The 26,303-nt window shown below is 38.6% G+C and overlaps 2 protein-coding genes across 2 annotated transcripts in view; one reads left to right on the top strand and one right to left on the bottom strand.

The window, feature by feature from the left end:
• Nucleotides 1-184: 184 nt before the first annotated feature.
• slc35a5 (solute carrier family 35 member A5) lies at nt 185-19,683 on the bottom strand. The gene is made up of 10 exons (XM_022201503.2): nt 19,596-19,683; nt 16,997-17,123; nt 16,782-16,880; nt 14,810-14,943; nt 13,678-13,745; nt 13,129-13,314; nt 7,868-8,041; nt 7,675-7,790; nt 6,160-6,419; nt 185-2,586 (listed from the first exon to the last, which is right to left on the bottom strand). Exons 2-10 carry the CDS (start codon nt 17,091-17,093, stop codon nt 2,524-2,526), a joined length of 1,197 nt encoding a protein of 398 aa, XP_022057195.2. The 5' UTR covers nt 17,094-17,123; nt 19,596-19,683; the 3' UTR covers nt 185-2,523.
• Nucleotides 19,684-21,877: 2,194 nt separating this feature from the next.
• Nucleotides 21,878-26,303, top strand: part of f5 (coagulation factor V) — a 29,964-nt gene continuing 25,538 nt past the window's right edge. The window contains exons 1-3 of the mRNA XM_051959019.1: nt 21,878-22,257; nt 23,744-23,826; nt 24,536-24,658. Of these exons, the coding sequence (XP_051814979.1) occupies nt 21,890-22,257; nt 23,744-23,826; nt 24,536-24,658 (574 nt within the window). The 5' untranslated portion in view covers nt 21,878-21,889. The remainder of the gene's footprint in view (nt 22,258-23,743; nt 23,827-24,535; nt 24,659-26,303) is intronic.

Raw genomic sequence — 26,303 nt, forward strand, 5'->3', positions numbered from 1 at the left:
CCTGGTGGATTCACATCGTCATCGTGTCACAGTGTATTGATCAAAGACAACCAGACATTAAGAAAAGTGTGAGCTGTTGAGTTTAACCATAGAACACTTGAGATATTTCACGCTAAATTCCCTTTAAATTTATCACCTAGACATGTACACTTGGTTGAAATGATGCTGCAGCTCTTGGACAGAATTCAAACTGTTTACTGGCGGTTTATTTCACAACAATCGGTATTCGTACATATGAAGATTTTATGGCACCAACGTCAACCTTCAGAGATACTTCACAGTTCAGCAAAAAAAAAAAAAAGGCCAAAGCAGGAACCAGTCTGTTGTGCTTTCAGGCATCAGTGGTCCATTATGTACAGAGAAACCTCTAAAGGTCAGAATGTTTTGACTTTCTGTGTTGTCTCACAGTTTGTTTTTCATTCCTTCTGATCCACAGTCCAGCTATAACCCACTGCCTTTCCTCTGAAGAGACAGATGATGCATTTATTGCTCATTACTCATCTTAAAAAGCCCATCTCCGACAGTTTCCAGCTGCTTCTTGTGATGCTGAAGCTCTGGTTGCTGCTTTCGTTTGGACGTCCAGCTGCTACTATTTGAACCTGCGCTGCTTCTATGACAGTTTGTTTAGTTGCATGTAGCTGCATGTGGTTAATGCTGCACACATTAAAAACAAGGTAGCACTGACTGTAGGAGCTGTGCTATAATGAGTTTCAGCCTATAGACTGCTGCTGGCTCTGTCTATAGAGTGTGTGGGATTACACAGTTTAGACTTTTCTGGGCATTTTTATGTCTTTACTTTATGGTGGGGGGAAAAAATAGTGGAATAAAATGCAGCAAATGGTCCAAACCGGGCACCCATCCAGTAAGAACCCTAAACACTCTGTTACTGGGTCACAACTGGAATGGCTGCAGCCAATGGTGCAATAAAGTCCATGCCGTATTGTAATTATAGTATATAAAGGCATCCATCCATCAGAACTTTTAAGACTGAAATTTTCAACATTTTCCATTTTTAAGGGAAACATTTTTTTTTTAAATTGTCCTCTACTCAAGGCATTCAATCATGTGGATCTGTTGGAAGCGATTTTTTCCCATTTTCTCACCAAATGTCATGGCTATGGCAGTTAAATTTCAGGTGATATTGAACTGTTAAAGTGGCTCACCATAAAAGATGTTTTCTAAACATCAAAAATACAAAGATTGTCAAAAATTCAGCCAAAAATATTTTAGAGAACTTAGTTTTGGTTCCCAAATAAAGGCCATGACGTATTCTAATTATAGTATATAACACTTAGGGTGAATATACGCAGTAGTGGTATCCATATCTACATGTATATACAATTACAAGAACTTTTAAGCATGAAAATGTTGAACTATTTTTCCATTTTTAAAGGTGATTACTTAAAAAATTGTCCTCTCCTGGACTCCTTCAATCATGTGGTTCTGTTGAAAGCAATTTTGTCTGTTTTGGTCACCAAATTTGATGGCTGTGGGAGTTCTATTTGAGGTGATATTGAACTCTTAAAATGGCTTACCATATAAGATGTCTTTTGAGCATTAAAAATAGACAAATTCTCAAAAATTCAGTGAAAATATTTTAGAGAAGTTAGTTTTGGTTCCCAAATAAAGGCCATGATGTATCTGTTCTTCTTTGTTGTAGCAGTGGTAGTTTGTGTGCAGCAGGTTTGGTTGTGTTGAAACTCCTAAATAAACTCACATCTGTTCTAGAAGCACCACAGGTTCAAATACCAACATCTGGACATCCACTGACCCACCAAAGTCCACTTGATAACCACAAATCCAACTACAGCTTCAATATGGCAACCAGCAGCTGGAAACTAAGACTTTACAATGAATAATGAGCAATAAACACAAATATCAAAGCATCTCTCCTTACTGTAGTGCTTCCCAAAACTGATCAGAAGGATTATAAAACACATGAGGGGACACCAATCAAAAAATTCTCACTTTGACCTTCATTGGGCTCCGTCATTTATCAACACTCAATGTTCTGGTTTTGAAAATACACACTTCCCTTTAGTGTAAACAACAGTCCTGCTAATGTGTCATTTACACTTATAATATCTGTACTCAGCTCTGCTACTTAAGATTTCCACATTATTTAGTCTGAGTTTAAAGCCTTTAGCTTCAACGCAGTTTAAAAACAGCCTGATACAATCGTAAAACTGTCTGATAGCAGCATAAACAACAGGAATCATCAGAAGAAGTAAACAGAAAACTCTTAATTATCCCAAATGGAAAACATCAAATATTTTCCAGTGCACACATCCTTGCTGGTGCTTCCATCACTGCATTAACGACAGCAAAAAGATGGACAGACGGGCACATTTCATTATGTACAGAGTTCATCAATACTGTTTATCTGCTGACCGCAGTTCAAAGAAATGCTTCGATGCAGAATTAGTGACCTCGCTGCATCTATTGTGCAGCTCCATAAGAGCAACAGTGAAGAGGAATCTCCTCTAACCTCGTACTTGAGCTGGAAAATCAGAGCTGTGGAGACTACTCCTCCAATTCGCTGTCTGTGTTGTGTTTCGGTATAAGCTCCGCCATCTCCTCACCGTCCTGCAACAGAAGAGACACGAGAGTGAAGTCAGGTGGCGAAACCTCGGAGACGAACCTGCAGACACTGAGGTATTTCACACAGTGACATCTCAGAATCAACAATAGAGGTGGAGAGCATTTAGTGGCCTGAGAACTTTCTAGAGCCTCCACTGGGTCAGTCTGTCAAATTATCTCAAATTTTGTTTAGAATTTCTAAATGTGGAACAAAAAACTAAGATCTGTGAAATAATTGCCTGAATTTTGAGAGTCTCAAGACACTTTCACACCAAGGAATCTTTGAGTTTACATCCTCAGAAGTATATTTTACCTGAGAAGCTGTGTCAAGGGTTCATTATCCGCAGGAACACAACTACCAATGGCCTGAAACTTTGAATCACTCCAGCAGCATTGTTGTCTGCAGCTGCACAATGACAATAAAGTTCTTTAACCTTGAACCTGAACCAGAGACCAGTGCATTTAAAAAGGGTATAAAGTGCATTATTTTTTAAATATGGTTGGTAGTGCAGGGCTACACAGTGAGGTAGTGGTTAGCACTTTTGCCTTGCAGCAAGAAGATCCCTGGTTCAAATCCCGGGGTGGGCCTGGGATCTTTCTGCATGGAGTTTGCATGTTCTCCCTGAGCATGCGTGAGTTTTCTCCGGGTGCTCCGGCTTCCTCCCACAGTCCAAAAATATGCTGAGGTTAACTGAGTACTCTAAATTGTCCGTAGGTGTGAATGTGAGTGTGATTGTTTGTCTGTATATGTAGCCCTGTGACAGACTGGTGACCTGTCCAGGGTGTCCCCTGCCTTCGCCCGAGTCAGCTGGGATAGACTGGGATAAAGCGGTATATAGAGAATGGATGGATGGATGGATGGATGGATGGATGGATGGATGGATGGATGGATGGATGGATGGATGGATGGATGGATGGATGGATGGATGGATGGATGGATGGATGGATGGATGGATGGATGGATGGATGGATGGTAGTGCAGCTCCAGAAAGTTCCTATAAGTGTATATTTAAGGATGTGTCCATATTTCCTACTAAAAATAGAGTCTTTGGTCAATGTCTCACCAATTTTTGAGGCCTCAAACATCAGTAGAATTTCATTTCTGGAAGACTTGGCAAGACAAGGGTCAAACCTTCGTTTTTTTTTTTGACATAATATTGGTCTGATCTGAAATAGGGGTTTATATGCAGGAAGGGTAGGCCAAAAGTAGGCTCACAGTTGTTTCACTGTTTGTTTCATGTTTCAGATCTAATTTATGCAAACCATAATTCCAAACCAGTATTCCATATCCCTTATTCACATTTTGGAATTGTGATGAAGCTATTTCTTCCAATTATGATTTAAATTTTTATGGGTTTTTTTATTTTTGGGGGGAATTGTGAGCATTGGCAAACAAATTGAATCAAGAGCAAAGAAAGTGGAAACTAAAGCACGATTGGCATTGTGAAAACACCGAGCAGATAAAGGAGCCTTTAACACTCCCCACTTTCACGCCAGGTAACTTATCGCACAAAACATACGTATGAAAGCAGGTTTGGTGGTTGATGAAGTGCTAGCTACTCTTGACCCACCCTGTATTGTTGCATTGTAATTTCACATGTAAGTACGGTAACATTCGGTAAGGCAAAAAGAAGGCTCATATGTTGTTAAATTTCAAAATGAAGAAAGCATGGAAGGAACTAGTCACTTTTCACATAGAATGACAGCGTATAGACTTGTATAAACACCAGTTGTTGTGGTCCACATCATAATTTTTACATGTCAGAATAGCAAAAAACTGGAACATTTTCTTGCCACACACAAATTCTGCTGAAATTAAAGGATTCAGAAGTTGGTGAAACGTCGACCAAAGGATGTATTTTCAGTAGGAAATATCCATATATTTACACTTGCAGGAAGCCCTAATACCACATTCACTTGGAAATTTGGCACATTTTCCCATTTCTATATTTTAAAAAATTGCCCAATTCTGATACGATTTAATTGTTTGGATCTGCTGAAAACAATTCCGTCAGTGTCTTCACTAAATTTCATGGCTTTGGGAGTCATTATTATTATTTCTGGTGACATTGATCTCTCAGAACGGTTTCCCATATAAAATGCTTTTTGAGGGTGAAAACATGGAAATTCTCAGGTGTGAAAATCTTAGTTTTGGGTTCAAAATGACAATTAATCAATATGTTAGAGGCCTTAAAGTTGATGGAACATCAACCAAAGAGGGTATTACTAGTAGGAAACATGGATACATCCTTAAAAATATATTTACAGGAACTTTGTGAAGCCCCATTGTCACCTTCAGTTGGAAACTTGGCATTTTTTCCATTTTTACAATTAAAGAATTGTCCTTTTCTGGAAACATATGAATTTTGCCCTTATCCACACTAAATTTCATGGCTTTGGGAGTTATACTTCTGAAGATATTGAAGTCTTAAAATGGCTTCCCACTTTTTTTTTTGAGGGTGGAAATAGAAAAATTCTCAAGTGTGAAAACATGAAACGCTTAATTTTGGGTTTTAAATAACAGTTAATCAATATGTTAGAGGCCATAAGGTTGGTAGAACATCAATCAAAGACTGTATTATTAGGAGGAAATATGGACACATCCTTAAATCTACACTTATGGGACCTTTCTGAAGCCCAATTATTACCTTCACGTGGAAATTTTGCACTATTTTTTTCCCATTTTTGAAATTAGAGAATTGTCCTATTCTGGAAACACAGCATTTCTGTCAGTGTCTTCACTAAATTCCCTGGCTTTGGGTTATATTTCTGAAGAACTTTTAAAATAGCTTCCCACATAAAATGTTTAAGAGTATAAAAAGAAAAATTCTGAATTTTGGGTTCTAAATAACAATTAATACATTAGTGGCTTCAAAAGCTCAACCAAAGATTGCATTCTTAGTAGGAAATACGGATACATCCTTAAATATACACTTACAGGAACTTTCTGAAGACCCATTCTTAACTTCACTTGGAAATTTTGCCCTTTTCCCCCCCATTTTTAAGGGAGTTGGTCTCTGTGCAGCCTTTAAAATTTCATACTGTCAGGAGTTCTATCTCAGGAGATGTGTAACCTTTAAAATGACTTTTCAGATAAGAAGGTTTAAAAATACCGAAAGTCCCAGCTCCATACACATGAAATTCAAAAATCAAATATCAATTACAGATGTCAGAAGAAAAATCCGAGCAGTGAAGGAACACAAAATGGGAAAAGATGCACCAGCTGCCGATTTGTTTTTGTTTCACTAGACGCAACAAAGAATACGTCTGAAAACTAGTATTTCACACGCAACAGAGGCTTTCCTCAGACAATGCCCTCAAGAGGTTCCTGCACTGTTAAACAGCTTTCAGAACTGACAACACCACTAATGGAACCATGTAGAGTTTGGCTCCAGTGTGAGTCTGAATGCTGTTTTCATAGCAGAGAATCAGGTTTCCTCCTGCATTGAAGGAATCACATTATAGAGGAACGAGAGCCAAGTTTCCTACAGGGCGCCTGGTATGTGCGTGGGAGGACAGGAAGTGGGTATACATCGGGGGTGAGAAGTGTGTGCTGCAGATCTGTGATGTGCTTCCTACCCCTTGGGATCGCTGTCCGCTGATGACCCGGGGGGTTTCCTGCTTCCGGCTGTTCTCCGGTTCTTTGAGCTTGCTGGCGTTGTAGATAAAGATGGCCAGCAGGACCATGGGAGCCTGGAGGAAGAAGTGCCGTGTAGGGTGGAAGTCGAAGAGGAAGAAGGAGAGGCCAGTGACCAGGACAGTGGTGATCTGACCCGTCAGCACGTGGAACATGTTGTCTTTGAACTTTAAGATGAAGGCCACGGATAAACCCAGAGCAGCTGGAGAGGAGACAGAGCAGAGAGAGAGTCCTTCAAGCCACATATCTCTAGAAAACTTGACTTTTAAGACTATTATTTCCAGTTATCCTACAAGGGAACAGGGCTGCAGCTCTCAAACATATAGTATGTAGTGGATTAAACAAAGCCTTGATTCAGAGAATTTTGTCTCAAGGAATTTTAGTAATCAAATTACTCAAAGAATTGTTTCAGCCCTGCAAAGAACACTAGTTATTTCCAAAAGCTTGAAGTGACATTTTCCTGACAAGCGACCACATTTATGTTCCTGTGTAATGACTGTGCCATCCTGACAAATCACATCACTCAGCATCAAGAGCAGCAGAATGATCGTTTTGTTTCATTACTGCAAAAAGTGAGTGATACTAGAAAGTTCCTCCAGTAAAAACTGTAGACCTGCAACACAAGTTGGTTTCTTCTAATAAAGGAATAAGGTTAACAGTCCAATTCTGCCCAACAAGTTTAAATAATAATGGTCAGACCCCACGATAGTGGGATACACATTTGCCCGACTGATTTAAATATTAATATTGCAATACTATATTGTACGCAAATAATATTAAAATACATAAAAACCTACACTACCGTTTAAAAGTTTGAGGTCACTTAGAAATGTCCTTAATTTTGAAAGACAATCTGTATTTTTAATGAAGATAGCATTAAATAAATGATAAATCCAGTCTAGACATTGTTAATGTGCTAAGTGACTATTCTAGCTGGAAACGGCTGACTTTTAATGGAATATCTCCATAGGGGTACAGAGGAACATTTCCAGCAACCATCACTGTGTTCTAATGCTACATTGTGTTAGCTAATGCTGTTGAAAGGCTAACTGATGATCAGAAATCCTTTTTGCTGTTATGTTAACACATGAATAAAAGTGTGAGTTTGCATGGAAAACATGAACAGTAGTGTGTATTACACAAACTTACTGACCTACAGGAATTTTCTGGAGCCCCATTATCATCTTTGCTTGAAAATTTTGCACTTTTTTCCCCCATTTTTGAGGGAGTTGGTCTCTGCTGCAGTGAATAAACTTCAATATAAACAGTCTTTTAATATCGAAAACCATTTGTTTTCCAGACATACTAGGTGAGCTAAAAATGTTCAAACAGCAACAGTTTTCACAGTTTTCTATTTTTAATGCTACACTAAGCAAAGCGTCTCTTGGTTGCGGCTTTTTTTTTTTTTTAGAGAAAGATGCAATAATTTTCTCTTCAAATTCCACTCATTTATTTACCTGTGACCGGCACCAAACACAGGGAGTAGACGTTGTGTCCTTGCAGAACGTCATGGTGGATGTGGACACCTTGAGCCCAGACAGTCAGACCATTAAACACCACACCGAAGGCATATCTGGAAATAAAAGCACAGAGATCAGAATCAAATCAAGCCATGCTGCTGCAGTGTTTCCTCCATAAGCCGCCACTCACAGTTTGCTGTTCTGGATGTAGATGCTCTTGTTGCGCTGGTCTCCGTCTTTGAGGATCTTCTCGTTGTAGATGTTAGCCATGGCTGCGATAAAACACTGCAGGAGGAGCAGGATGTGACCGGCGCCCAGACAGAGGAGCTTCTTCACCGCCCCACCCCTCCAGGACTCGCCGGCACTGCAGCAGAGCAAAGACGAATTTAAATATTAATGGATGAATCTACAGCAATATACACTTCACCAAATAACCTGACTAATTCAAATATTCAGGTTAAGACACAGATTTACCAAACTAATATCAATCTTGAAGGTGAAGGCCTAAAATATTCTATATTATACAATGAAAAAGTTATGACAAGGCAATATTATTAATCAAATTCACCCAACTAACTTAAATATTAAGGTTATGAACCCTACATTATTATAAACTACACCAAACTGAGTAACTGGAAAATAACATTATTATATATTAAATAGATTAAAAAATGCCAAATTACCTCAGTAATTTAAAAATTAATACAACAGTATTACCTATTATATACATTTATGGAACTTAATTTAATATTAAGACTCTAAAATCAGGACCCCTCTAATATAATATAAATATCTAATATAAATACATATTGCAACAAATTACCTGAGTAATTTCAAAATGACATCTATTATAAAATATATATATATATTTTACCTCACTAATTTTGGCTTTAAGGTTACAAATCTACAATATTATTATACAAATTTTATTGAGTAAATTTAATACTACAGTTAAGAACTTCAATACCAAATTACCTGAGAAAAAAATATGTTATCATTCTAAAAATGTATGGAAGTAATTATTTTTTAAAACTTTTTCTTTTGCCATTTTTTCAAACAACAATTACATTAACACAAACTAAAAAAAAAAACAAAGGCTATAACATACTGGGGGGGGGGGGGGGGGGTCCATGTTCTTAGACATGCTTTCTTTTTTCTTCTTTTTAATATAGTCCATCATTGTTGGGACTTGGCAATGAATGCAGTCCATTTCTGCCATTTCAATTCCAAATCCCCTTCTCTGACTCTCAGGCGAAAAGTCAGTTTTCCCATGGTACAGTATATGTCTCTTCAACAATGTCCAGCCATTGTCGAGGCTTAGGAGGGTCACTTTTCAGCCAGTATCTTGTCAGGGCCTTTTTGATAGCAATGGTTAGGATTTTAAAGAGGTAAGTATCTCTCTTTTCAAATGTTTCACCAGGCATTAGACCCAGATATACAATTTGAGGGTCTCGGGGTAGTTTGACTTTTAAGATTTCCTCCATTATTTGTATGACATTCTTCCAGAACGGTTGTATCTTAATGCATGACCATGGAATTAATTTTAATATTAAGGTTAATACCCTAAAAATACTATAAATTCTAAAAATTTTCTAGACTAATGAAACAGTAAAGTCCTTCTAAGATTATTAAAGAAATATCCGTAAATAATAAAGAACCTAAAATACTACATACTATACCAAATTACCGGAGTAATTTCAAAATGACTATGATGACAATTGTGTACAATAGAGCCGGTGAGGCTGCACTGATTTGTTTCACTGATTTTTTTTACTTTATTTGGATATTTTCGTAATGCCATTCGTAGTCTCACTTCCTGTTGCTATAAAGAAATGGTTTTTGTCTTGATGTAGGCATTTTATCTTGTTTTTGGTGCGATCTCATTTATTTTCTGACATTTATTTTATTGTAAAGCACTTTGGGACTATATATAAGTACTATATTATCATAATTATTACTATTATTATTATTCTATGGACCATGAACTGGCCTTGAAACCACTCTGTGCAAAAGTTTCTCAGGAAAAACTGTAAAAATACAGGAAAAAGCCTCATAATTTCTTTAACAACTTTCAAAAACTCACATTTACTACTAGTTATAAACATCAAGTGACATTTCATTTTCAATTGTGTCTAATAATTAAAAGACTCAAACAATTCTTCTTCTTTTCCTTTCGGCTTTTCCCTTCAGGGGTCGCCACAGCGAATCAATTGCCTCCATCTAACCCTGTTTGCTGCATCATCTTCTCTCACACCAACTACCTTCATGTCCTCTTTAACCACATCCATAAACCTCCTCTTTGGTCTTCCTCTAGGCCTCCTGCCTGGCAGTGGGAAACTCAGCATCCTTCTACCAATATATTCACTCTCTCTCCTCTGGACATGTCCGAACCATCTCAGTCTGGCCTCTCTGACTTTATCTCCAAAGCCTCTAACATGTGCTGTCCCTCTGATGTACTCATTCCTGATCTTATCCATCCTGGTCACTCCCAAAGAGAACCTCAGCATCTTCAGTTCTGCTACCTCCAGCTCTGCCTCCTGTCTTTTCCTCAGGGACACTGTCTCCAGACCAAACAACATGGCTGGTCTCACCACAGTTTTGTAAACTTTTCCTTTCATTTTAGCTGAAACTCTTCTATCACACATCACACCTGACACTTTTCTCCAGCCGTTCCAGCCTGCCTGTACACGCTTCTTCACCTCTTTTCCACACTCTCCATTGCTCTGGACTGTTGACCCTAAGTACTTAAAATCCTCCACCTTCTTGATCTCTTCTCCCTGTAACCTCACTCTTCCACTTGGGTCCCTCTCATTCACACACAGATACTCCGTCTTGCTGCGGCTCACCTTCATTCCTCTCCTTTCCAGGCCAAACCTCCACGCCTCTAGCTTCCCCTCCACCTGTTTCCTGCTCTCACTACAGATCACAATGTCATCTGCAAACATCATAGTCCATGGAGACTCCTGTCTAACCTCGTCTGTCATCCTGTCCATCACCATAGCAAACAAGAAGGGGCTCAGAGCTGATCCCTGATGTAGTTCCGCCTCCACCTTGAACTCCTCTGTCACACCTACAGCACACCTCACCACTGTCTTACAGTCCTCATACATGTCCTGCACCACTCTAACATACTTCTCTGCCACTCCAGACTTCCTCATACAAAACCACAGTTCCTCTCTGGGCACCCTGTCATAAGCTTTCTCCAGATCTACAAAGACACAATGCAGCTCCTTCTGACCTTCTCTGTACTTCTCTATCAACATCCTCAAAGCAAATATTGCATCTGTTGTACTCTTTCTTGGCATGAAACCATACTGCTGCTCACAGATGTTCACCTCTGCCCTTAGTCTAGCTTCAACTACTCTTTCCCATAGCTTCATCGTGTGGCTCATCAGCTTTATTCCTCTGTATTCCTTGTTCTTAAAGATGGGCACCAGCACACTTCTCCATTCCTCGGGCATCTTCTCATTATCTAAGATCCTCTTGAACAACCCAGTCAGAAACTCTACTGCTACCTCTCCGAGACACTTCCATACCTCCACAGGTATATCATCAGGACCAAGTGCCTTTCCACTCTTCATCCTCTTCAATGCCCTCCTCACTTCATCTTTACTAATCTTTGCTACTTCCTGGTCCACAACAGTCACCTCTTCTACTCTTCGTTCTCTCTCATTTTCCTCATTCATCAACTCTTCAAAATACTCTTTCCATCTTCCAATCACACTATTGGCACCTGTCAACACACTTCCATCCTTATCCTTTATCACCCTAACCTGCTGTACGTCCTTCCCATCTCTGTCTCTCTGCCTTGCCAACCTGTACAGATCAGTCTCTCCCTCCTTACTGTCCAACCTAGCATACAAGTCATCGTAAGCCCCTTGTTTGGCCTTTTCCACCTCTACTTTCACCTTACGCTGCATCTCCCTGTACTCCTGTCTGCTCTCTTCAGTCCTTTCAGTGTCCCACTTCTTCTTAGCTAACCTCTTTCTCTGGATCCACTCCTGCACCTCCTCATTCCACCACCAAGTCTCCTTATCTCCTTTCCTTCCAGATGACACACCAAGTACTCTCTGACCTGTCTCCCTGATCACATTTGCTGTAGTTGTCCAGTCATCTGGAAGCACCTCCTGACCATCCAAAGCCTGTCTCAATTATTTCCTGAAAGTCATACAACACTCTTCCTTTTTCAGCTTCCACCATTTGGTCCTCTGCTCTGCCTTTGCCCTCTTCATCTTCTTCACCACCAGGGTCATCCTACACACCACCATCCTATGCTGTCTGGCTACACTCTCACCTACCACTACTTTGCAGTCACTGATCTCCTTCAGATTACACCGTCTACACAAGATGTAGTCTACCTGTGTGCTCCTACCTCCACTCTTATAGGTCACCCTATGTTCCTGCCTCTTCTGGAAGAAAGTATTCACTACAGCCATTTCCATCCTTTTTGCAAAGTCAACCACCATTTGTCCTTCTGCGTTCCTCTCCTGGATACCAAACCTGCCCATGACCTCCTCATCATCTCCGTTTCCTGCACCAACATGTCCATTGAAGTCTGCACCAATGACAACTCTGTCACTTCTAGGGATGCTCTGCATCACTTCATCAAGGTCCAACCAGAATTTCTGCTTCTCCTCCAGCTCACATCCTACCTGTGGAGCATACCTACTGACAACATTGAACATCACACATTCGATTTCTAGCTTCAGGCTCATCACTCGATCTGACACTCTATTTACCTCCAGGACATTCCTAACAAACTCCTCCTTCAAGATAACTCCTACTCTATTTCTCTTCCTATCTACACCATGATAGAACAACTTGAACCCTGCTCCTAAACTTCTAGCTTTACTACCTTTCCACCTGGTCTCCTGGACACACAGTATGTCCACCTTCCTCCTCTGCATCATGTCAACCAGCTCTCCACCTTTTTCTGTCACAGTTCCAACATTCAAAGTCCCTACTCTCAGTCCTAGACTCTTGGTGTTCCTCTTCTCTCTCTTCCTACGAACACACCTTCCTCCCCTCCTTCTTCAACCAACAGTCGTCCATTTTCCACCGGCACCCTGTAGGTCGACAGCACCGATGGCGGTCGTTGTTAACCCGGGCCTCGACCGATCCGGTATGGAAGTCAGACATCTGATTCGCATGTTTAATTTGGACAAAGTTTTACGTCGGATGCCCTTCCTGCCTCTGTATTTATCCGGGCTTGGGACCGGCACAATAAGACACTGGCTTGTGTCCCCTTGCGGCTACATTATTCATAAACAATTAATTCTTTCACTAATAGACTACATCCTCTCAAACCAACATGGACTAAGAAGCCTGCTGTGTAACACTTCAAAGCAGCTCAGGGAATCATGAAATCATGATTAAAACTGGATTAAACTGGCTGTAGACATTTTGTCCTCATCGCTAATTTTTCGCCCACTGCTGCCTCCGTCACGCTACCTGCTGTTCTTTGACTGCTCCAGAAGCTGAGTGTACAGCAGGCAGGAGTTGGACGGGGCGGACAGGTTTGCGTGGTCACCCTGCACAGCGTTGGAGTTTTGGCTGCCTCCTGATCCCGTCGTCAAGGAAACGATGGACAAGAAGAGGATAACCAAAGCTGCCCACTGGACCCACGACAGGCGCCTCCTAAAGGAGACAGAAATTTAATTGGTCATTACATAATCGAGCATTTCACATGCAGAATGTAGTGGTAATGTCATGAGAAGAGTCTAATTTGAGGGGATTAAGTGTGACTGTTTGAATTTGAAGCTGCTCTCAGCAAATTTTCAGTAAAAAAGAAGAAATCTCTTACATAGAGATTGCACGAAAATGGAAAAGGGGGCATGGAAAGGCAACAGCATTTAAAAAAAAAAGAAAAAACAAACAGGGAATTAGATAAAGTGTGACAACACTATGCACAGACACATCTCATCTTCTCAGTCTACAGAAACGGACACACTGTGCTTTCAGAGAGGAAAACACTACAGTTTTGTCACATCAACCACTTACTTGAGGACAATTCTGAAGAGTACAGCTGTGGTCAGGATGACGAGGTTGGAGGACAGCACTGTCATGACCTGAAACCAGAGGAAGGCTTAGAGACGCAACAAGCTAAGAGAAAGCATGAATACACAACAAGTGTGTCAAACATCAGGACAGTCTGTAAAGCTGGTGTTTTATGAGAAAGTAAAATCTGAAAACAGAAGAAAATCTCAGGCTTGCATGTAAGTGAAAGTTGAATATTTGGAATCTATGCAACAAATTTTCCTCTAGAACAGGGCTGTCACACATATGGGATGACTGTGCAAAGCGTAAAAATGAATATTTACTGTGAATACATTTAAAGCCGTTGAACATTGTGTAATATAAAGTCAGTCAGCACCTTCAGTATAAAAGTGTTCGATTTGGTGGAACTCTGTTGTTGACATACTGAGACAACTTTTATGTATTTTTTATGTATAAAATTTATCCATTTAAAAGGCAGGTGGGTAAATCAAAATTCTTCTTTAATAGTGAGTCTGTTCAGGTTGTCAGGATCACTGCACAGACGTGGAAATGAATGTAAATTTAAAAAAATTTATCTTTAAAATACCATAATGGTTGTATTTATATAGCGCTTTACATGATACGTCACATTCACCCATTCACACACTGATGGCAGAAGCTGCCATGCAAGGCGCTAACTACGACCCATCAGGAGCAATTAGGGGTTCGGTGTCTTGCTCAGGGACACCTCAACATGAGCACGACGGGCCGGGGGATCGAACCGGCAACCCTCCGGTTACAAGACGGCCACTCTACAACTGAGCCATGCCGACCATATTGTTCAGTTCCAGATGTAAACGACAAACTGAGGCATAATATTGTCGAAATTGCACTTATTTTTCTTTACAAATTTCAGGATGTTCACAATGTTTTGCAAAAAGATATTTCATTAAATGTGGACATTTTCAGAATGTATCTTCTATGTTTTTTTTAATGATTTTTATGGTTATTTTTCGGTCATTATGCTCTGATTTTACTGGTCACTTTAGATCAAACTGGGCTGCATGTGGCTCCTGAACTAAAATGAATTTGACATCCCCGGTCTAGAAGCTCTAATGTGATACTAACAAGCAGTCACACAACATGTTTAACTCACCGGCTGCAGGTAGGACATCACATAGAACGCAATGAGGTTGTCGAGGAAGTAGAGGAAAGCAGGGATGGCCCATTTTAAGGAGGAGAGGAAGGATGAACCGGAGGCGAAACCCAGCTCTTTGCACGATTGGCCCTCTGAAGGAAGAAACAGCGAAGCAACAAAGATTTCCATCACACACACACGAGATCTGTATGAACATGAGTGTTCGATATGAAGCTTATTGGTTATGAGGATTTGATAAATACGAGTACAATGATTACTCCATAAACTGGGTTGTTGTTTTTTTATACAAATATTCACTTATTACTTCGCCAAGGAATGCAGCAGAGTTATATGATGATCGGCGTACGTTTGTCTGTCTGTTAGCAACATTACTCAAAAACAGACTAATGGATTTGGATGCTACACATTCTGATCACTGGCATACATAAAATAACAGCAGTAACACTGCCAAGCTCTATGAATAAATGAATGTAAAATCTCTGGTGGAACTCGTGACAAATGTAGAAAATGGGTTTATTTCTAACCCAAATCATCATCTTTGTTGACTCTGAGTATTTTGGTTCCTAAACTTGACCAAAACCAACTGAAAATGTAACTAAATAGTTAGCGAAAGTCAAAGGAAGATTTGAATGCAAAAATCAAATAAAAATGATTGTCCTACGCAGCACACAATCTTCTGGATAAAAATTCATTGACTTACATTATCATTAATCCATACAAACTGCAAATGTGGACTTTAGTTCTGATTTGCAAAATCTGGGCTCCGTTGCCATTAAATGTTGTGATAAAGGCCTTCTGAGGCTATTAGAAGGAGGAGAAGATCCTTAATGGACTGTATATATAATGACTCCTATGCATTCGAATCATTGAATAAGCTGACAGCATCTGGTCCCAGAGCTGGATGCTTCAGATCTGTGGTTGCTGTCCCACCAACTAGTCTAGTCTCCATCATGTCCACTGTGGGATGCTGCTGCTGACCTTCCTCCAGTCCACTGCTTCCAGCTGTCCATTTCCATCAGCAGACTCTGCATCACCCTCACTTTACTTGATATGCTCTTCTACATATTTTTGAGTTTCCTACCAGCTACATATGTAGAATATTTATTGCCAGAGCTGTACATGATAACAGTAAACTATGAATCAATTTCAATGTCAGCTTCTACTTTTTATGTATCATCTGTCTTATCATGCATGTATCAAATTGTGTGTTTTATGTTCCCTGTTCCCCTCCTCCTCTCTTCCTCTTCTGTCCCCCCCAACCCGCCTGGCCAGCAGCAGATGGGTTCCCCCAAATAAAGAGCCAGGTTCTGCTCAAGGTTTTTTTTCTCTGTTAAAAGGGTGTTTTTCTTGCCACTGTCGCCTTTGGGCTTGCTCTGGGGGTCAGGCATATGGGTTCTGTAAAGCGATTTGAGACAGTTTGACTATAATTGACGCTATATAAATAAAACTGAATTGAATTGAAACGGGTGTCATTTTTGTATTGGCTGGTAGTTAGGCAAAATCATGTACTGCCAACATAGCGATGGCCTCTGCAGAAAAACCTAATGGTGACGTAATGAAGGGTTCTTCCATGTTTATATGACTGGGGGAAAAAAGCATCTAGTAACCTGTCTCCAGCAGACTTAAACAGTTCCACATTTTACTGCTTTCTTCATCTAAACCACCAAATATACTGAACTCCTGTTTCCCCACTGCTTCAACAGAGAGACGCTTTTACAGACAGAGTTATTTCTGTTATCTCACTTGGTTGAAGCTGTACAGGTCGTGTGCATGATTCAGAACCCTATACTAGCTGTGCACATGTAAGGATATCTTTGTTTCTTTCTCCAGTTAGCATATTTGCATCTCTTTAAACAAGGATAGGGGCTTATCCAGGCCTTTGAGATCGGGATGACATTTACATGCACAGACCTGATCCTAACCAGGACACTCACATGCACGTAAAGACACGGACAGCTTCAATATTTACCTCTGACTATGACTCCAACTGACATAACCAGACAGACGAGCAGTTTGAGGGCCTCAGCAAGCAGATTGACAGATGCAGGGAGAAAGTCGTACTTGTTATCTGCAAACAGAAGAAAAACAAAGAGACACGATTAACAAGCTGTCGACACGTCTGTCACATCTTTTCATCTCTCTGTGACAAAAAAGTCTCATTTGTTTCACTGTCGAATCCCTCACCAGCATTTTCAGAGAACTTGAGAAGCAGGTTGCGACTGGTCCCCAGGGTTATAGAGGCCAGGCCGAGGGCCAGAGTGTAGGCCACGGAGCTGGCCATGGCTACGACTGGAACTGGATGTAGACAAACCTGCAATAAATGCCCAAACAAACAAACAAACAAACAAACAAACACAGCACTGGTGTCAGACTCGGTAATGCAAAAAGAAATGCTCAGACTCTTGTATCTCTATCTGATCCACATCCATCCATCATCTATACATCACTTAATTCTCATTAGGGTGGTGGGGGATGGAGTCTATCCCAGCTGACTGGTGGACAGGTCACCAGTCTATCACAGGACTACATATAAAGACAAACAATCACACTCACACCTACAGACAATTTAGAATAATCATTTAACCTCATCATGTTCTTGGACGGGCTGCACAGTGTCGTAGTGGTTAGCACGTTCGCATTGCAGCAAGAAGATCCCCGGTTCAAATCCCGGCCTGGCCTGGGATCTTTCTGCATGGAGTTTGCATGTTCTCCCTGTGCATGCGTGGGTTTTCTCCGGGCACTCCGGCTTCCTCCCACAGTCCAAAAATATGCTGAGGTGAATTGATTACTCTAAATTGTCCGTAGGTGTGAATGTGAGTGTGACTGTTTGTCTGTATATGTAGCCTTGTGACAGACTGGTGACCTGTCCAGGGTGTCCCCTGCCTTCGCCCGAGTCAGCTGAGATAGACTCCAGCACCCCCCGCGACCCTAGTGAGGATAAAGCGGTGTATAGAGAATGGATGGATGGATATTGTCCATAGGTGTGAATGTGAGTGTGCTTGTTTGTCTCTATATGTAGCACTGTGATAGACTGGTGACCTGTCCAGGGCATCCAAATCTGCTGATAGACCCCAGCACCCCTGCGACCCTAATGAGGTTTAAGCAGTGCATAATGGACAGATGATTTTGGACTGTGGGAGGAAGCCGGAGAACCCGGAGAAAAGGGGACGGGGAGAACATGCAATCTCCATGCAGAAAAATCCCAGACCCAGGCTCATGTCTGGCTGCAAGGCGAAAGTGTTAACCACTGAGCCACTGCACAGCCCTTTATCTGATCAACAGCTGCAACATATTCAGTAAGACAGATAAATAAGTAAATACAAATTCTGACGGGATTTGCATGTGAATCAAAAACTGATACTGGAAAATCCAAGCCTTATAAACCACACGGCAAGGTCAAGTAGCTAAAAATCACTTGAATTACACTGTATGAGCTGTGTAGAGAAATTAAGGAAAAGTCATTTTACAGTGTCACTGTGGGCTGAACTTCTCATTTAAAGGCTCCTCTGTGAAAAAGCTAAACAGGAGCAATAAGCATTTACTGGAGCTCTTATGTTGACATAGTGTTTGTTCTGTCCTCTCTGCATGGAGCTGCACGTTTCTGACCTGTAGTTACTGACACCACCAAACAGTTTGCTGTTTATTGTCAGTTTTTCACTGCTTTATTCTTTTCTCCCGAGTCTGTACCTGTAAGCAGCTAAAAACAACTTTTTCCTCCCCACTTTCACCCAGTATGTTTTGTCTTTATAATATTGTAAGGTCTTGGCACCAGAAAAAAAAGTAATAATGGAATTGAATTATCTTTTTCCAATCAGCATGACGCCAACTCCTCAGACAACTGTTCTGTCCGGTTTGACTTGCTTTGATTTTTAAAACAATAATGGCCAAACACGTGACGGCCAAAACAGGAGCAACAACCACTAACATGCACTGGAGCTTTTTGGTAAGACTCTAAAGAAAACCAGACAACACAAAGTTTCAATGAGTCCAGAGCTGAAACGATTAGTGGATTAGTTAATTAGTCCTTTGACAGAAAAAGGCATTAGCAATTTATTAGTTAATTGGTTTAGGTATCTAAATCAAACCAACACCAAACATTTAGTGTTTCTACCTTGTGAATAATCCAAATTTGATGTGAAGTTGTTTTTTGTTGTACATGACAACAAATTGAATGCAAGTGGATTAATAAAAAGAGAAGTCTGACTTACTTCAATTTAACAGTTCTCAGATACACTGATTTTCTTTTCCTTCTTTCTTTTTTACTTAGTTCAAAGATACATTACAGGAGCACTGAAATAAAGTTTGGCTAGGAAAAGAAACCTAATGACAGCTGTCGAAGACTATTTAACAAAATAAAACAAGCTGAAACGTAAACTTCTTCTTTGCTCTGACAGGTTGTAGCAAGAACTTCCCACTATTTTCTGACATTTTAAAGACTAACTCACAAACAAAACAAACAAACAAACGAGAGCTGAATTTAGTATTGTATGCAACTTGCAGCCATGCTGGTTCACCTCTATTGTAATGTTCTAATATACTTTAATTGCTCACCAGTGAAGCACACAAGTTACTGTTTGCCTACTTGCACACATCATTTCGGATTAAAGTCACATATCTGTAAGCTAAGAGCTAAATTAGCATCATTAGCTCCACAGCAGTCATTTTCCTGCGAATAAACACGTCCAGCAAACGCAACAAGAATGTTCTTTCCAATATTCACGAACGCGGGTCTGACTCCATCACCGACAAGATATAAAAACGAGCAAAGTTCAGAAAAACTGACCTGTTACTTTCCTCTTTCACAAGACATGACTGGAAGATCATATGAAGTCAACAACAAACACTTCCTCATTACTCTGCGCAGGCGTATTGACACAGTTGGCGTGTTGACGTCACCACACTGCGGAGGTTTCGTCTGAGTTCTGTATATTCGAATATATTTATTCTTTTGAGGAAGAATTACATCCACAAAACAAAATTCTCAAATTCCAAACCATTATCCAAATCATTACTCGCTGAAATAAATCATTACTTTCAGTCATTGAAATACCTAACAAACAAAAAAATCAATAGAAGTATGGAATATTTATGAAGAACTGTTTTGTTAAAGAGATGCCTCTGTTAAATGTCTTTTTGAATGTTATGTAATTGTCAGAATTCTCTTAGTTTTGTTTATTTTTTGGTTTGTTTTTTCTCTTTTTTATTTCTTTTCTTTCGTTCTTTATTTCAGTGCTATATTGTAACAAAAGTCTGAAAATTATCGGAATGAACTGTCTGTATATGATGTAAATATAAAACTCACTGTAAATATGTATAATACACAATTTTAAAAAAAGAGTTCTGTATAACTGCATTACTGCACTGTTGAACTGCCAGATGTTTAGATGTTTATATATTTATTTTTATAGTCTTATTTGTATACAGTCTTATTTGTAACTTAGATACTCTCATGTTCTCTGCCTTTCATGCTGCTGGTATTGTGAATTTCTCTTTGGAGATTAATAAAGTATCTATCTATCTATCTATCTATCTATCTATCTATCTATCTATCTATCTATCTATCTATCTATCTATCTATCTATTCATTTTTCTTTAGTGGGCAATTAATAAAAAAAACTATTAATCGAATAAAATTTATATAAATCAACATAGAGAGCAAGAAAGTGAGGCAAAGAAATATAGACAAAGCTAATATCAAATAATAAATACATTAATTAACTTGAATGAATGGCAAGTTGGGCTGCACAGTGGCGTGATCTTTCTGCATGGAGTTTGCATGTTCTCCCTGTGCATGCGTGGGTTTTCTCCGGGCACTCCGGCTTCCTCCCACAGTCCAGAAATATGCTGAGGTTAATTGGTTACTCTAAATTGCCCGTAGGTGTGAATGTGAGTGTGATTGTCTGTCTGTATATGTAGCCCTGTGACAGACTGGTGACCTGTCCAGGGTGTCCCCTGCCTTCACCCGAGTCAGCTGGGATAGACTCCAGCACCCCCCACCCCCACCCTCCCGCACGCGACCCTAATGAGGATTGCGGTTGTTTTTCAGCAGAAAAATAAGATTATAGATTTACCCAACAAGCCTAAATACGACGGTTAAGATCGTACACTACTATATATAAAACACTTTAACTTGACATACTTTGATATTACAGTTAAAACCAACAATATTAGCTGTACATAATGCAAATTAACTAGACTAATCTAAAATTGAACCCTTAATTGAGGAAGAATTAAGACCAACGGGGGAAAATATCCAGAACGCACATTTAGGTGTTTATTTTGCAAGGCTTTGTTCATTTTCGCTTTAATACAAAACATATTTGCTTGAATGTAAGTAATAAACTGATGACGTTTCAGGGTGAAATCTATTAATTTAAAGTTTTACCAAGAAATAGAGGCCTTCAAAAAATGTTTGTGGATCTTTACAATTCATTTAGTACAATTCAATTTTCTCAAACATTATCTCAAAAATATTTTTTTCTGATCCTAAAAGCCACAAATCTCCACATTAACGACACTTTCCAGTTTTATTCCTCTCTGCATTCTAAAGGTTCCTACGAGAAAAAGAGGTTTGCTCATAAATCACTCACAGCCTGATTTATAGAACATTATATTCCTGAAAAAAGAATCTGAAAATTGATTGTTTTCTGGTGGCTGCCAGTATTTTCTGATTTATGAAGCAATAAAAAGAGAGATCCAAAATCCTGCCTCTCATATGTCAACAAAATGGAACCAAAATTCAGATTTCTGTTGTGGAAGTTAACAAAAATGTTTCCATTTTTGGAAACATAATGCCTCATTACCTTATTTAAACAGAACATTTCTTTAAAATCTTTGTCTCGTAAGAAATCAACAGGCGGAGTTTGACTGAAAAAAAATTCAGACATGTAAGTAGTTTAATTAAAGAGACAGCTGTATTCTCAGTACAAATGCAAATAAAAAATGGCTCCACCCAAATGTACAGAAATGTTTTTGCTGCTGAGTTATGACGTATTTTTCGAGGCGCTGGGACATTCTGAGGTTGGAGAAATTTGCAATGTAACTTTCAGCCCTCAACACAGAGCTTTTTTCAGGGGCATGATGGGAAGGAGCACAGCCCTTAGACATGACTCACTGCCAAGCACAGAAGGTCTCAATTACAGGAGAGGGAAAAGAAAACAGCACAGACACAGTTCATTGCCCCGGGACACAACGCTGGTGTCAGATAAAACTCAGAGAGAACATCCCCGCCACCTCACAGCTTCTTCACCTGCAGAACAGACCAGAGCAGCTGCAGGACTGAACCCAGACATGAGGCTCTATTTCTGGGCTGGAGCTCGCTGTCTCCTGCCCGTCCTGGTTCTTCTGATGGTCCCGCATGTCACAGCAGCTCAGGGCAAAGAGAGACACTATTACATCGCTGCTGTAGAGATAGACTGGAACTACAATGGAAATCAATCAAACTGGTAGGAAAAAAACTGGAATATTACACAGCAAGAGCAGTCCTGTAATATTTTTTTCTTTTATTTTTGGATTTATTTTAGATGTCCTTACTACAGTGTGTTACTTAAGTTGTTTGTACACTGCAAAGAAAACAGCAAAAAGAAAAAAAAAAAAGAAAAACCCTTGTAAAAACAAAGGAGGGAAAAATCTGGTGGCGAATGAATGATGGAATGCTGTAACATTCAAAAATGGTTACAAACAGTGAAAATGACTTCAAATATTGATATTTTTGCAGAAAAAATGCAGTAAAACAGTGCATCACATTGTGATAGAACAAAGTGACATTTGTAACAATACAGATTTTTGATGTGGACATTATTTGCAGTTATTTTTTTATAACCAAAATTTAAATTAGTGTTTTTTTCTGCAACTTTATACTATATTATTTGCAATTAAACAAAAATGATTCAAAAATGATGAATTTTTCCGTCCTTAAATAAGATCAGTTTACTGTTTACCAAATGATGCAAATATCTGTAAAATAATAATTTGTGTGAATTTAAATGCAATTTTTGATGTGGACATTATTTACAGGGTTGTTTCTGAAAGTCAACATATAAATGAATGATTATATTTCTGTGAGATTATAAGATATTATTTGTAATTAAACAAAAACATTTAAAAATGATGAATTTTTCAATCAGTGTGCAAGATAAGTTTACTTTGAAATGATGCAAATAACTATTTTATTGCTAATTTAAAGTAAAAAAAAAAGTAAAGTAAAAGAATAAAGTTTTTAAGTGAAAATAAAACTTTAAAAAAATGTAATTTAACAGTAATTCTGCAGTCACACGTAACAGAAAAGGTTTTTTTAAGACAAATTTTTGATGCAGATATTGTGTACAGTTTTGATGTGGCTGCTTTTTGTTTGTTTGTTTACTGGCTTTTGACAGTGAACATGTAGATAAAGTCTTTTTTGGTGATTTTGCTCGATATTTTCTTCAATTTTACAAAACAATGAACAACTGTGAAATAACAGCAAAAATTATTTTAAAATATTGAATTTTTCTTTGAAATATGGCAAATATCTATAAACCAATCATCTTTTTTGATGATATATACACTGTAAAAAAAAACCAGTCAAAACTTGTAAAAAGACAAATTAACATACTTAAAAACAGATGTGGACATTATGTGTAATGTGTAAATTAAAGCAGTTTTCTGTGATTTGACTTGTTTTTATCTGTAATACAACAAAGCAGGGAAAAACAGTTCAAGAAAAGTTTCATTTCACCGAGTTTCCTGGTAGAAGGGTCCAGTTTGTCCTTGTTTAAACAGGCTGTTCCTCATCTCTGATATCAGTTTGACACATTTTGCTGCAACACAGAACAGACAGTGAAAGTTTGGCCTTCATATCTTAAAGTCTCTGCATTGCTGCTGTGTGATTGGTGTGTAGGGAGTTTCCTTGTTTTCATGATTAACATGTTGTGTTTTTCCACTTTTACTCAGGTTTAGTCCCACCTATAAGAAAGTGGTCTTTCGGGAGTATGACAAAGACTTCAGGCAGGCTAAGACTCATCCATCCTGGTTGGGTAAACGCTGCATGAACACTTCATCTGTCTGGCTCTGATTACAAAGAAACACTGTTGTCGTCTTCACATTCACTTCCCACACAGATAGCAACTTAAATGTATCCGTTAAATGACTGAACATGCACAGAACTTTTATGTGTCACCAGGTTTGCTAGAAAGAATGATTTAATGTGGCAGTAATTAGAGCGCAAATGCTGAGACATTAATATTTATTCACACAAAATGTTGATTTTGGAGCTGGAGACTGGAGCAAAACACCACATGTTCTGTGAAGCAACACCTCACTGAGACAGAAAAGAAAACAATCTGTAGGAAAAAGGTGCATTTTTACATTTGGAGGAGTTTCTTTTCCCTTTAATGTGCCACTGGTTGTTATGGAGCACAGATGCTGAACAGTATAGGAGCAGCTGTCATTTCTGAGAACTTTTACAAAAAGAAATAAGCTTTTTTTTTATAACTTCTTCTTTCCATTCCAAAAAAATGTGACACATTGGCAGGTTCTTCTCTACCTTTTAATTTAACGCCCAAATACGTAATTGTGCAGAAACACTTACGTACTGATTCTAGACTTAATTTATGTTGTTGTTGTTGCATAAGAGGACATTACCAAACATATTCCAGTGGTTAAACTACATCTGTGATGATTCAGTCTGAGTTTATCCCAGTGTGGATTCCAGATAAACAAACTTGATCTCATCTTTCTCTGCAGGTCTTCTCGGACCCACGCTGAGGGCCGAGGAGAACGACACGATTGTCGTCACTTTCAGAAACATGGCGACCGGAGCATACAGCATCCACCCACACGGCGTGGCTTACGGGAAGCAGTCTGAGGGTGAGAGTCCCCAGCTGTGGATTCATTCATCTGACAGATGTGGCTGACCTAAAGACACAGCACACTGTAAAAAACAAAAAACAAAAAACGAAAAATAGGAGGGGGGAAGTAAAAGATGGTCAAATAAATTGGCAGTCAAAACAAAATCTAAATAAAATAAAATAAAATTATATTTTCATTCATTTTTGTAGCACTTTACATACAAACAAAATGCAACACAAAGTTCTTTACAGATAAATTGAAATGAAAATGCAATAAAACAATCCAAACAAACCTCCACTCCCAACATCATATTATAAAGGACTCTAAAACACTGGGAGCGAGGAGTTGAGGAAACAACATCGTAAGTAACACATGCAAAGGAAACAGCAGATGACATAAAATTAAATAAAACAAGATGTAAAAAAAATTATCAAAATTAATAGATGAAGGGCAAAACAGCAGAGCAAGAAAATAATAATTTATTCATGTTTTCCCTACAGCGGCTCACTGAGAATCAGCTCCATTCATTAAATAAAATAAAATAAAATAAAATAAAATCATATCTATTTCATTGTATGCTATGTGGAGAAACACTGTAATTTTATAGATTTTTATTAGATTATTGGAGAGATGCAACATGCCTAAAAAATTGTACTTAGTAAGCGGTACATACTTGTAAAAAACGTTTGTAATTTTTTTTTAAAAAAGGGTAAAAAGTTTGTTTAATTCGTATCCAGAGTTACAGAGTCTGAATGTAAAATTTGGCTTGAATAACAAATATGACAGAAGTCTTAGAATTAATAGTATGCACATAAATGTGTAATATGTGAGGAGCTACATATTTAATTTCAGATAGTTCTTGTCAGATTTATGTAAATGAGTGTGTAAATTCAGATAAATAATAAAAGTCGAAAGTTTCAGTAAAAAAAAAACATAAAAATTAATGAGCAAAATATTAGACATGTTGACATAAAACTAAACCCAGAAAATGTAAGAAAAATATGTAAATGAACTAAAAATACATTTTAAGACATTTACATTATATGCTTAATTAAATTATTTTATTTTCCTAAATTATTAGATCAATACAACACAGCTGAAAATTCCCCCTCACTCCACTTCACCGTTATAAAGAGCTACATATTCATTAAACACAAATGTTGTCATTTTTATGTTAATTCATTTGTACTTCAAAAGAAAAGGCACAGTACAAATCAAAAAGTAAATTTTCTGTAAACAAAAAAAGAGAAAAAAATGGAATTTGGCATTATTGGCATAATAACTAATTAACTGATGTGATGCTAATTTCAGATAATATCTGTGATTTCACAAGACTTTTGCATGCAGTTTTCAAAGAACAGAAACCTACCGTGACGTTTACTTTCTGTTAAATTAGTTTTTTTTTTTTTACAGTGTATTCAGTCTGTTCAGGTCACTGTTTGTGCTCATGATGTTACTCATTGTAATATTTACACAAGATTAGCCAACACAACAAACAACGCTGTTTGTCTTCTTCTAAAACATTAACCAGGACAGACAGACAGTTCTGAAGTCCAGCAGGAAGCTCTAAGCTTCAGGAAATCTCTGTCTAAAGAAATGGAGACTCTGTGGATTCAGGAAATTGGAATTAAGTGTTCCACCCACTGCAACAGTCAGAGATCAG

This window comes from Acanthochromis polyacanthus, chromosome 14 (assembly GCF_021347895.1).
Source record: "Acanthochromis polyacanthus isolate Apoly-LR-REF ecotype Palm Island chromosome 14, KAUST_Apoly_ChrSc, whole genome shotgun sequence".
NCBI lineage: Eukaryota > Metazoa > Chordata > Actinopteri > Pomacentridae > Acanthochromis > Acanthochromis polyacanthus.